This window comes from Ahaetulla prasina, chromosome 6 (assembly GCF_028640845.1).
Source record: "Ahaetulla prasina isolate Xishuangbanna chromosome 6, ASM2864084v1, whole genome shotgun sequence".
NCBI classification, from domain to species: domain Eukaryota; kingdom Metazoa; phylum Chordata; class Lepidosauria; order Squamata; family Colubridae; genus Ahaetulla; species Ahaetulla prasina.
In genome coordinates, this window is record NC_080544.1 from 58,563,862 (window position 1) to 58,576,659 (window position 12,798).

A 12,798-nucleotide genomic window follows, 5' to 3' on the forward strand; every position below is an offset into this window, starting at 1 on the left:
CCTAAAGCAAGCTGAGGATGAACAAGCGATCAATTGTATTTGCATACTGATTTCCCTGAGAGGGTATTTTTACTTTCTTACAGACATTGCAGAATATTTTTTTAAAATGGAAATATACTGAGACTGGTTTCTGATAATGACACTGTTGTTGTTAGACTTAACAAATCATTGTTCCCCTGAAAGTATTATTAATGCTTCAGTAGTAGCATTCCAAGAGGCTGAAATGTGGAAAACTAACTCAATCTTTCACTCTACTAGGAAACCTGAACCCTGGGCAAACAAACAGGAGCTGGAAGGTTTCCCTTTCTATCAAATGAACTTTTAAAGGGGAGGGGACCTTGTTTTGTCTTTGTTCTTCCATTATAATAGGATGTCTAGTTTCCTAGCCTGCTTCCTATCAGGTAAGAAATGCACCTTAACCTGGAGAAGGATTGGAGATTCAAAAGAAAATCAGGGAGCTAAACTGAATGGCACAAGCCCAATACAAACCCTGGTTCTGCCTAAGGGTAATGCTGGCCCTGGGGAGTTCTTTTAAGGCAGTAGAGGTGTGCCAGGCATATCAGAGCTACATGCATGTTGTTTGGCTTTGATTGAGGTGTTTGGGGTTGTTGTTGTTGTTTTGGTTCCCACTCAGTGAGTAAGTACTGGAATTGATTTATTGACAGCTATTTTCAGAAAAAAATAAAGAAGTACGTTTTCTCCTTTTTTCATGAACCGTAAATACCAGACCATCCTGTTCCCCTACTAAGCAGAGATTGATTTCTTAATTTCAAAACAATACCAGAAGAAGAGAGAAAGCCACTGAATAATATTTCTGTTGCCTAGGAGTCCATTTATGCATAACGGATCTCATCCCACCCATCATTTTGCATAGGCTCTCTTCTTTCTTTCTGCAGGTGGAGTATCCTGTTTTTCTAGGGGCTGTGGGAGGAGCCCATCTTGCAAACATCTTCACCAAAATCAGACAGATGCCTTTCCTGTTACAAATGAAAAGTGTTTGAAACAGAATCAAAACATCTGCTTTCTCCAGAAAGAAGCACTATCAGGGATCCAGACTACTAAAAAGACAGGGAGGGAGAGAGACTTAGAAGAAACCTTCCTTGTATTAAGCCAAGACTTATCTAAAATGGTCCAGAATTGATGGTTCAGAGCTGGTAATACACTACAGTCCAAGTCCTGGGAACAACAGAGGTGAAAGGTAAAATAACTTTTTGTAAACTGCAATAGAAACTGTAGAGGCATGTCTTCTGAATAATGAAAAAATTGCTGGAGAAACAAAAAGTTGGATTTTACACTGATTATTGTCATTTTCTTTGTAACTTCTGGAAAATTGAGGGACCTCTTTGATATTTCTACAAGAGAGTGCTCATAAAGTAACAAAGAAGATGGATAAATTCCGAATGATATTCCAGTTCCTCCAGTCCAACCAGGAATCATTTATGAATGGCATATGTGGCATTATGGCTCTCCTGAGTGCACAGATCTATGTGGCTTTTGATTTCAAGTGCCCATGTCTACCTGTTTACAATCTAGTTTATGGGATGGGAATCCTGTTTATGCCTCCCTTAGTCTTATTCCTGTTTGGTTTTGTGATGAATAACAATGTTTCCATGTTGGCTGAAGAATGGAAAAGGCCCATAGGGAAACGACAGAAAGACCCTGCTGTCTTGCGTTACATGTTCTGCTCCATGGCTCAGCGGGCTATAATTGCTCCTGTAATTTGGATCTCAGTCACACTGTTGCACGGGGAATGTTTTATCTGTGCATTCAGTACCTCCGTTCCCATGCACAAACTTGGAAACAGCAGTTATAGACATCTTCCTGAGAAGGAGATCAGGAAGATTTTAGCCCAGATTCCCTGCGATGATATTTACAGTGGCCAAGAACTGATTGCCAGAGAGGTGGCAACCAGGTATCTACGCTGCATTTCACAGGTAAGCAAACAATAATGAATATAGGAAATTGATTCAAGTTAGCTGGTGTAGACTAGCTTTTCCCAATATCTGTGCCTTCATACTGTGTTGGCCTTCATACTGGGGCCTGTAAGCCCCAGACATATTATGAGGGTTGAAATGCTAGAGGAACAAATTTAGAGAAGGGTACTATAGAAAATTTTATTGTGTTTGATTACAAAAGTTGAGAAGAAAGTTGGATTTAACTATCTACAGCCTCTGAAATCACTTCTAAGGCATGCTTCTACATAAGGAGGCAGCACTGACTTTAAATTGACATATCTCCCATGATCGCCATGATAAGGAATCAAAGGGTTGGAAACTTGAGATGATCAATATCAACTTACTCTTCTGGAGCTGCAGAGGAAGGACTTTTCCATAGGTAGAAAGTAGAAACTCTTGGAGTTGTCCTCCCACATCAGAGGGCAAGGCACCATTAAGCTTACCATTAAGTCATCCCAAGTTGTCCCATTTGTATAAAAAGTAATTACTGGTTCCTCACTCTGTGACCATTGCAATTTTTTTTCCTCTCAACCTGGGATAAGAAATTGTGCTGAAGGATGAACAAAGAGGAGTTGAGGCATTGGCTGGCTGCCCTTTTTAGCACTCCTCTATTGACCAACCACAGACAGCATCTTGGCCAGCATAAGCAACAGAAGACGAGAAGTGTAGATAAGCCCTCCATAACAGGGTAAAAATATGTTTATGGTTGTGGAGGAAGCCATTTGGCAAGATCTAAATTACAGATTTTCAATTATTTCAGCATTTTTCCAGATTATATACAGCCAAGGATCAACTGGCAAGCCACACTTAACCCTTGAGTGAGATAAGTGGAACACCTGCCTTCACCTTTTTTGAGATCTAGCTTTATAGCAATTATGTTTCAGTATTCTTTTCTCATGATATTGTTCCCAATTACTCTTATTCTAGTGCATATTTTCTTCATAGTGACCTACTTATATTTGTGAAAATAAAATGAAGATATATTTGCACCAGGTGAGGATTAGAAGACATGGATTGTGTGTTCCAACTATGTGTATATGCTAGAAAGCACAACCTAATTCCCAATTTAATGATTTTATGTATGTTTCAAAGCAAATAAAAGAATGGATGTTGCCTCCTACTTTACCCTTCCCTGTTCCATATTTCATTTGCCATGCAAAAGAAGTTTAACATAATCCATGATTCCAGTTTATAGCCAGAGCAAGCAATTCTGTTGTTTGTTGTCAAAACTCATTTCCTGCACCTTTTATGAGATGCAAATTCCTTCCAGGTACTCAACCCATAAGGACATTATTGACTTAAAAGTTGGCACTAAAGGCCTTAATCCTTCTTATGTTGCATACTAATCAAGTCAATTATTGCTTTGAATACTGCCTGCTCATGTGAGTTGAATGTACTTTGCAGCAGATCTTTATAGAATTAAAAAGGAAATACTCTATTCTGTTATCACCAAGGGGGAAAACAGAACGTTTGTTGCCCTCCTCTTCCCTCACCCCAACCGATTTTACCCTACATGCATTACACTTTACCCTACACTAAAGAAAGTCTTGCCTTAATAGGAATCTCTGCAATTGTACAGTCAACTATATGGAGATGTTGTTTTGTACACGAAATCACCATGAAATACGAACTAGTGTAACCTTAACCTAAGGTATCTAGAATTCAAAGCAATCAAGTTTGTCACTACAAAGCCACATATTGGTTTGGTTTGCACATTATTCCACCTGCCACAGGAATGGGGTAGTTCCAGCTATACAGTTCTGCCTATCAGCTCTCCTATGTTCCTCCTCCTATAGTCCATTCTGTTTTAACCAAAGATGAATAAATTAATAAATTGGAAAAAGAATCAGATCAGAGTCACAAAGGGAATCAAGTCACAAGTAACACTTAGGGTTTGTCTCATCTTCCTTTGTTTTCTTTGAGGCTAAATTTCAGATTTTTCTGGGCAATTAGGTTTGTGGTCTCATCATTCCACTGCATCACTATTTCACTTTGCACTAAACTGGTAAATGCTTTTATTTAAGTACTGACAGTACTGACTGTTGAACCTCTATTATGCAATTCTAATAAACCACTAATATATAGCACTGTCATATCAAGTTCTTTGAGAGATGACATGAGAATAGCGGCAGATAGGCTGAGCTTGGACTTGAAGGAGGCTGTGTCCTACATCAGTCTAAAATGGCTAATTAGCATTGTTTTGATCTCACCCAATACTAATCCCTTGTCTTTACCTCCAACTTAATGAGACTTCAGACTACTTCACTCAAAGGCTGATGATAAGATGAAGACAATGTCATAGAGATTCAGAAGAAAAATGATGTTGCCAGGATATGTTTGTGAAGTAGTTAGGTGTAAAACAGGAAAGATCCTAAATAGAAACTAAACAAAATACATAGCTTTAGAATTATGGGTAAAATCAGAAAATACCCCTCGCTTGCCCACCTTAATAGCTTAGTATATTATTATGACTCTTCTTTCCCTTTGCAGGCAACAGGCTGGGTCTTTGTGCTGCTAGTAACTCTGCTGGCTTTCCTTGCCCGAGCCATACGTCCCTGCTTTACTCAATCTGCCTTTTTGAAGAGCAAATATTGGTCCCACTACATTGACATTGAGCGGAAACTCTTTGAAGAAACATGTACAAAACATGCTAAGAGTTTTGCCAAGGTTTGCGTCCAGCAATTCTTTGAGAACATGAACAAAGACCCCTTCTTGGGCCACACACATATGCAGATTCCTGAGAAGGCACCATCAGACTCAGAGGAAGAAAAGGAACAACTGCTGGGCATCATAGATCAAGGAACCATGAACAAGCTTCTGAAGAACTGGCACAACTGTAAGCCCCCTTTGTGTCTCAAGCAAGAGCTGATGCAAAATGGAACCAGTTGGACAAGAGAAATTGCACAGCCTTGTCCATCAAGGAAAGAGTATGCAGCCTACTACAGCAAAGTTTGAGGATACACAGGCTGAGAACAAAGAACACAAAATCATTACAGGGAACAGTTTCTGGATGCATCCTCTTTGTAGACTAGATTTTGCCATTTTTCCTCCCACCACTCAAGAGTTTATAGTTTATTTTATTGGATTTTTTTTTTACATTACTAAACAAGCTGTAGACTATTTTCTCACATTTATAGCAGCAGCAGGTTTTATTACATATGGTCCTAAAAATTCTTATTTATTTATTTATTTACCGAAAGGCTACATGCTGAATTTATAGTGAGCACTAGAAAGTCGTATAATTGATATATTTTTACATTTTACCTGAAAAGGGCAACACAGTAAATAATACTACGATTTAATACTGTCAGACATTTCTTAAAGCAAATATATATATAATTTTATATCTCATAAAAATATTCATGAGTAGGCATAAATTACGCAAATAAAGAAACATATTTCAAAGACACTAGAGGGCGTTATAAACCAGTAAGAAATGCCTTCAATACTAAGTAATCATCTCCAGACCAAAACCTACATTGTGTAACAGACATTGTGAAATAATTTGTAGGGATTTCTTCATTTCAACATTATACTTAATTTTTTATGAAAAGTCAAATAATTGATGTGATATGCTTGTGATATCAATATGCTAAATTAATACTGTTAGAATATACCTTTCCTTTTCTCTATTTCCAATCCAATACTCTAAGTTATCTAAACAATATTGTTGCAAAGTCGTGTCCAACCCATCGCAACCCTATGGACAACATTCCTCCAGGCTTTCCTGTCCTCTACCATCCTCTAGAATCCATTTAAGCTCACACCTACTGCTTCAGTGACTCCTTCCAGCCACCTCGTTCTCTGTCGTCCCATTCTTCTTTTGCCCTCAATCTTTCCCAGCATTAGGCTCTTCTCCATTGAGTCCTTCCTTCTAATTAGGTGGCCAAAGTATTTCAGTTTCATCTTCAGGATCTGGCCTTCTAAAGAGGGTTGATATCCTCTAGGATTGACTGGTTGGATCGTCTTGCAGTCCAAGGGATTCACAGGAGTCTTCTCCAGCACCCTAGTTCAAAGGCCTCAATTCTTTGGCACTCAGCCTTTCCTATGGTCCAACATTCACAGCCATACATTGCAACTGGGAAAACCATAGCCTTGACTATACACACTTTTGTGGGTAGAGAGATATCTCTACTTTTTAGATTGCTGTCTAGATTTGCCATAGCTTTCCTCCCCAGGAACAATATTTAATTGCTTTTAATTTCTTGGCTGTAGTCAGAACAGAACAGAACAGAACAGAACAGAACAGAATAGAATAGAATAGAATTTTATTGGCCAAGTGTAATTGGACACACAAGGAATTTGTCTTGGTCCATATGCTCTCAGTGTACATAAAAGAAAAGATACCTTCATCAAGGTACAAGATTTACAACGCTGAATGATAGTCATAGAGTACAAATTTAACACTTAATGATACAACACTTAATGATAGTCATAGGCTACAAATAAGCAATCATGAAACAATATCAGTATAAATCGTAAGGATACAAGCAACAAAGTTACAGTCATAAGTAGAAGGAGATGGGTGATGTGAACGATGAAAAGATTAATAGTAGTGCAGATGTGGTAAATAGTTTGACAGTGTTGAGGGAATTATTTGTTTAGCCGAGTGATGGCATTCATCTTCAGTGATCTTGGAGCCCAGGAAAATAAAATCTGTCACTACTTCCATTTCTTCCTCATCTTTTTGCCAGGAATTGAGAGAGCCGGATGCCATGATCTTAGTTTTCTTAATGTTGAGTTTCAAGCCAACTTTTGCACTCTCCTTCTTCACCCACATCAAGTGGCTCTTTAGTTCCTCTTCACTTTCTGCCATTAGAGTGGTATCATCTGCATATCTGAGGTTGTTGATATTTCTCCTGGCAATCTTAATTATAACTTTTGATTCATCTAGCCTGCCTTTCTCATGATGTGCTCTGCAAATAAGTTAAATAGGCAAGGCGATAGTATACAGCCTTGCCAAACTCCTTTCCCAATTTTGAAACAATCAGTGATTCTGTGTCCAGGTCTCACTGTTGCTTCTTGATCTGCATCTTGATCTATAGGTTTCTCAAGAGACAAACAATATAATATTTTAATTAATACTGTACTAATACTAGTGTACATAAACAATGTAATACATCAAAAAGGAAATAAATCACACAAAAGGAGGGAACCTTCAACAGGTATCCTTGGAAAGGGATAGAGCCATCTAAGCACCATCTAAGATTTTATAGGTTACATCAGCACCTTGAATTACACTCCCCAACATATAGTAAATGTGCAATGTTCCTAGCAGTTTGGTAATGTAACAATAAAAAGCCTGCTATTTAAGCACAGAAGCCTCCTCATTATGGCAGCTAAGGCGTTCCAGGTGATCTTCAAAAGACCTACTTTTAATAAATGCGATAATGGGAAATTTGTTTTGAGAGAGATGTCAGTGATAAATAGTGGTTGAAGCTATAGTAGGCCCACAGGACTTTTTCCTGACTTTTGTTTAAATGTATTGTATATGCTCCTTTCTCCTAAAAAGCTACAGACTGTGATCTTCATAATAATATTTGTACAGGTTCAGCAGGTATTACAGGAATGCTCAAAGGCACAGGAAATGTTTCAATGAATTCAGGTCCATTCAACATTCAATGCACACTCAGCAAACAACAACATGCACCTTACCATAAGCTGATAATATGCAGGCAAGGAAACAAACACAGATACTATGCTTTCCAACACAGTTCACTGCAATAAAAGATAAATCTATCTATCTATCCAAATTCTCATTGTCATAACTTTTAACTGGGCAAAATGTTGCATCATTGGTCAACAATTTTTGAATCAAGGTACCTCAAACGGTCTAACTTACAGAATATGTACATTAGGCAAAATAAATTAAACTATGAGAATGTACTCCAAGTTTATTTATTTAATAGTTTATTTATTTAATAATACAAATTAAAGTATTAAAATGTATTCCAAGTGGTTTGCTTATTTAGTTAATACACAGAACCACTTTTTTCTTAGTAAGTAATATCCTCAAAAGAGAAGTTTTGCTGATGTCAATTAATCATTAAGTACCCAACCACACTTTAAAAGCATTGGAAGAAAAAATACAAAACCTGGCATAAACAAACATTCTTATTACATTCTATACAGTATTAAGAATATTATTGTTGTACATTTAGAACTTTTGCTTACTAATCAGATCATAATACTAAAGTATCTTATTAAAGTTTGTTAATGGTTTGTTGTTATTATTAATATTTTCTACCAAGTGAAAATAATTCTGCATCTTCTGGCTGTACCTTTTTTCCTAAGCAAGAGGAACCAAATTTTCTATATAACGAAATGTACATTTCAAAAAATGCAATTATATCTGTCATCCATAAAGAAAATGTTGATTATTTGGATGATGATGAAGAAGGTGATGATGTTATCCATTCAGACATGTTTGAGTCCTGGCGATTCTATGGCCCAAGTTAGAAATTAATCTTCACCTAGGAAGAATGGCAGATTGGAATTAATAAATTTATATGGGAAGGTAAAAAAGCGAGAGTTAAAATGAAAATAATTCAAGACATACGGGAAAGGGGAGGTTTAAAAATGCCCAATTTTAAATTATATTATGAAGCAGCTGCTCTTTCGGTAATAAGTGATTGGTTTAACCTAACGGAGGAAAGAATTTTGAATATAGAAGGTTATGATTTACTATATGGATGGCATGCATATTTATTGTATGATAAAAAACTGGATAGAGCCTTTAAAAATCATGTGTTAAGAATTGCTCTCTGCGTGTCTGGAAGAAATACTATTACAAGTTGAATTATAAAATTCCTATTTGGGCAAAGCCCAGGCATGCAATAGAGAATATAAATATAGAACAGAAACAGGAAATGATTACTTATAAAGAACTTTTATATTTTGAGAGAGGTAATTTACAATTAAAATCCTTGCAACAATTAAAAGAAGAAGGGAGAAACTATACTTGGTTCCAATATGGGCAATTACGAGCTAGGTGGAAAGAAGACCAGAAAATTGGTATCATGCAGAATGAAGAAAACTTGGTAAAACAAATTATAAATCAAACTCAGGCGCATATAAAGAGATTGTATAATGTGTTGATAGAAATAGACTCTGAAAGGGATTTAATAAAGGATTGTATGATAAAATGGGCACAAAATATTCAAGAACCAATATTTTTGGAAACTTGGGAAAAAATTTGGGTTAGAAATGTTAAATTTACGCAAGCACAGAACTTGAGGGAAAATTTTTATAAAATGTTTTATAGGCGGCACTTAGACCCTAAGAAATTATCATGTATGTATCCAGATATGCAAGAGAAATGTGGGAGATGTAATTGTGATGATGCTACATATTTTCATATTTGGTGGGCTTGTAAGAAGATTAAGGCTTTTTGGATAAGGATCTGGTGGATTATACAAAGTGTTTTGAAAAAGAAGATAAAGTTTCTACCGCAATTTTTTTTATTGGGAATTATTACGGACTGTACAGTAATTGAGACTAAGTTGATTTTAAATTTAATAACAGCGGCAAGACTACTGATAGGACAATACTGGAAGAAAGAAGAGTTACCTACAATAGAAGAATGGATATTGAAAGTTGCTAATTTGGCTGAGATGGCTAAAATCTCAGTCTTTTTGAAAGACTCTTTCTTACACAAGAAAAGTATCTAACTGAATGGAAAAAATGGATTGAATATACGCAAAATAGATATCAGATTAAGAGATATCAGATTGCTTTTGAATGATTAGGATGTATTTATCTTTGATTTGTATGGGGGAAGTTAGGATTTGAGAAGAAGGGGAGGATTATAATTTGTGTTAGGGAAAATTTAGCGAATGATTGTTTTTTCTTTTGAACTATACCTTGTGTTTGTTCTGGGAAGTCGGGGGAAGTGGGGATGGAGGAGGGTGGTTTTGGAGGGAGAGGGGAGGGGATGGAGGGGGGGAGGGGGGAAAAGGGGGGATGAAAATTTTTGTAAAAACTTTTTCAATAAAAAAAAAAAAGAAATTAATCTTCACCTTCATTATGATTGCCATGCCAGCTTTGTAATTATGTAAGAGAGAGAAAAAAACACTGAAGGAAATTTTACCGCACTGGAAAAAGTGAGTTTTGACCGTTTTTGACACTTACCGACCATTGTGGCATCCCCATGGTCACATGATCAACATTCAAACACTTGGCAACTGACTCATATTTATGACGATTGCAGTGTCCTGGGGTCATGTGATCACCTTTTGTGACCTTCTGATAAGCAAAGTCAATGGAGAAGCCAGATTCTCTTAACAACTGTGTTTCTAACTTAACTGCAGTGATTAACAAGGATGGCAAGAAAAGTCACAAAGTGGGGAAAACTCACTTAACAACTGTCTCACTTAGCAACAGAAATGTTGGGTCAATTGTGGTCAAAAGTTAAGGACTACCTGTGGTATCCTTCAGTTTAACCTAACGGAGGAAAGAATTTTGAATATAGAAGGTTATGATTTACTATATGGATGGCATGCATATTTATTGTATGATAAAAAACTGGATAGAGCCTTTAAAAATCATGTGTTAAGAATTGCTCTCTGCGTGTCTGGAAGAAATACTATTACAAGTTGAATTATAAAATTCCTATTTGGGCAAAGCCCAGGCATGCAATAGAGAATATAAATATAGAACAGAAACAGGAAATGATTACTTATAAAGAACTTTTATATTTTGAGAGAGGTAATTTACAATTAAAATCCTTGCAACAATTAAAAGAAGAAGGGAGAAACTATACTTGGTTCCAATATGGGCAATTACGAGCTGGGTGGAAAGAAGACCAGAAAATTGGTATCATGCAGAATGAAGAAAACTTGGTAAAACAAATTATAAATCAAACTCAGGTGCATATAAAGAGATTATACAATGTGTTGATAGAAATAGACTCTGAAAGGGATTTAATAAAGGATTGTATGATAAAATGGGCACAAAATATTTAAGAACCAATATTTTTGGAAACTTGGGAAAAAATTTGAGTTAGAAATGTTAAATTTACGCAAGCACAGAACTTGAGGGAAAATTTTTATAAAATGTTTTATAGGTGGCACTTAGACCCTAAGAAATTATCATGTATGTATCCAAATATGCAAGCGAAATGTTGGAGATGTAATTGTGATGATGCTACATATTTTCATATTTGGTGGACTTGTAAGAAGATTAAGGCTTTTTGGATAAGGATCTGGTGGATTATACAAAATGTTTTGAAAAAGAAGATAAGGTTCCTACCACAATTTTTCTTATTGGGAATTATTACGTACTGTACAGTAATTGAGACTAAGTTGATTTTAAATTTAATAACAGCGGCAAGACTACTGATAGGACAATACTGGAAGAAAAAAGAGTTACCTACAATAGTAGAATGGATATTGAAAGTTGCTAATTTGGCTGAGATGGCTAAAATCTCAGCCTTTTTGAAAGACACTACACAAGAAAAATATCTAACTGAATGGAAAAAATGGATTGAATATACACAAAATAGATATCAGATTAAGAGATTTCAGATTGCTTTTGAATGATTAGGACGTATTTATCTTTGATTTGTATGGGGGAAGTTAGGATTTGAAAAGAAGGGGAGGATTATAATTTGTGTTAGGGAAAATTTAGCGAATGATTGTTTTTTCTTTTGAACTATACCTTGTGTTTGTTCTGGGAAGTCGGGGGAAGTGGGGATGGAGGAGGGTGGTTTTGGAGGGAGAGGGGAGGGGATGGAGGGGGGGAGGGGGGAAAAGGGGGGATGAAAATTTTTGTAAAAACTTTTTCAATAAAAAAAAAAAGAAATTAATCTTCACCTTCATTATGATTGCCATGCCAGCTTTGTAATTATGTAAGAGAGAGAAAAAAACACTGAAGGAAATTTTACCGCACTGGAAAAAGTGAGTTTTGACCGTTTTTGACACTTACCGACCATTGTGGCATCCCCATGGTCACATGATCAACATTCAAACACTTGGCAACTGACTCATATTTATGACGATTGCAGTGTCCTGGGGTCATGTGATCACCTTTTGTGACCTTCTGATAAGCAAAGTCAATGGAGAAGCCAGATTCTCTTAACAACTGTGTTTCTAACTTAACTGCAGTGATTAACAAGGATGGCAAGAAAAGTCACAAAGTGGGGAAAACTCACTTAACAACTGTCTCACTTAGCAACAGAAATGTTGGGTCAATTGTGGTCAAAAGTTAAGGACTACCTGTGGTATCCTTCAGTTTAACTTAAATATAACTGAAAAATCCAGTATATAACCCCTAGGGTTCATATTTTTTTAAGAGTGCTATCTTTTAGCTTCCTTTCATTGCTATTGTACTTCCCATCCTGATAGATGGAAATTACACAGAGGTGCGTATCCATTGTGTTCCTAATGAACCCATGAATTACTGTACATTATAACAAGTTTTGCAAGGGGATTGAATCAACATGAGAATGTAATAACTTATTGCCCGGCCATTTAATTTTGCTTATCACTTTAGTAAATGCTAAATGTTTTTAGTAAATGCTAAGGTTTTGAATATGCAAAAGCTTATCATAACCGTTCTCTATTTGCAAGTGAAGGTAATCACCCATCTCCCAAAAGAGAAGAACACCAGCAGGTTTTTTTTAGACCTTTAAAAATAAAATCTGGCTATAATGAATCGTCCTTCACTTTACAGAATGTCACACACACACACACACACACACACACACACATACACACACACATTTTACAAACATATATATATTACCAAACAGGGGTAATACTCGCGTTCTGGTATCTATTTCATCTATTCATGAATTGTTTTATGGGTTAGCATCTGAACTCCAACATTGGCTGGCAAAACTTCC

The 12,798-nt window shown here is 36.3% G+C and overlaps 1 protein-coding gene across 1 annotated transcript; it reads left to right on the forward strand.

The window, feature by feature from the left end:
• The first annotated feature begins 1,385 nt into the window (after nt 1–1,385).
• On the forward strand, nt 1,386–4,910 carry CALHM1 (calcium homeostasis modulator 1). The gene is made up of 2 exons (XM_058189118.1): nt 1,386–1,934; nt 4,446–4,910. The coding sequence occupies exons 1-2, from the start codon at nt 1,386–1,388 to the stop codon at nt 4,908–4,910; spliced, it is 1,014 nt and encodes a 337-aa protein (XP_058045101.1).
• The last annotated feature ends 7,888 nt before the right edge of the window (nt 4,911–12,798 follow it).

Excerpts from the sequence above, each read along its gene's own strand:
- CALHM1 (XM_058189118.1), top strand. The coding sequence starts at position 1,386 with ATGGATAAATTCCGAATGATATTCCAGTTCCTCCAGTCCAACCAGGAA. Across the intron at positions 1,935-4,445 it reads ATCTACGCTGCATTTCACAG|GCAACAGGCTGGGTCTTTGT; the intron begins GTAAGCAAACAA and ends TTCCCTTTGCAG.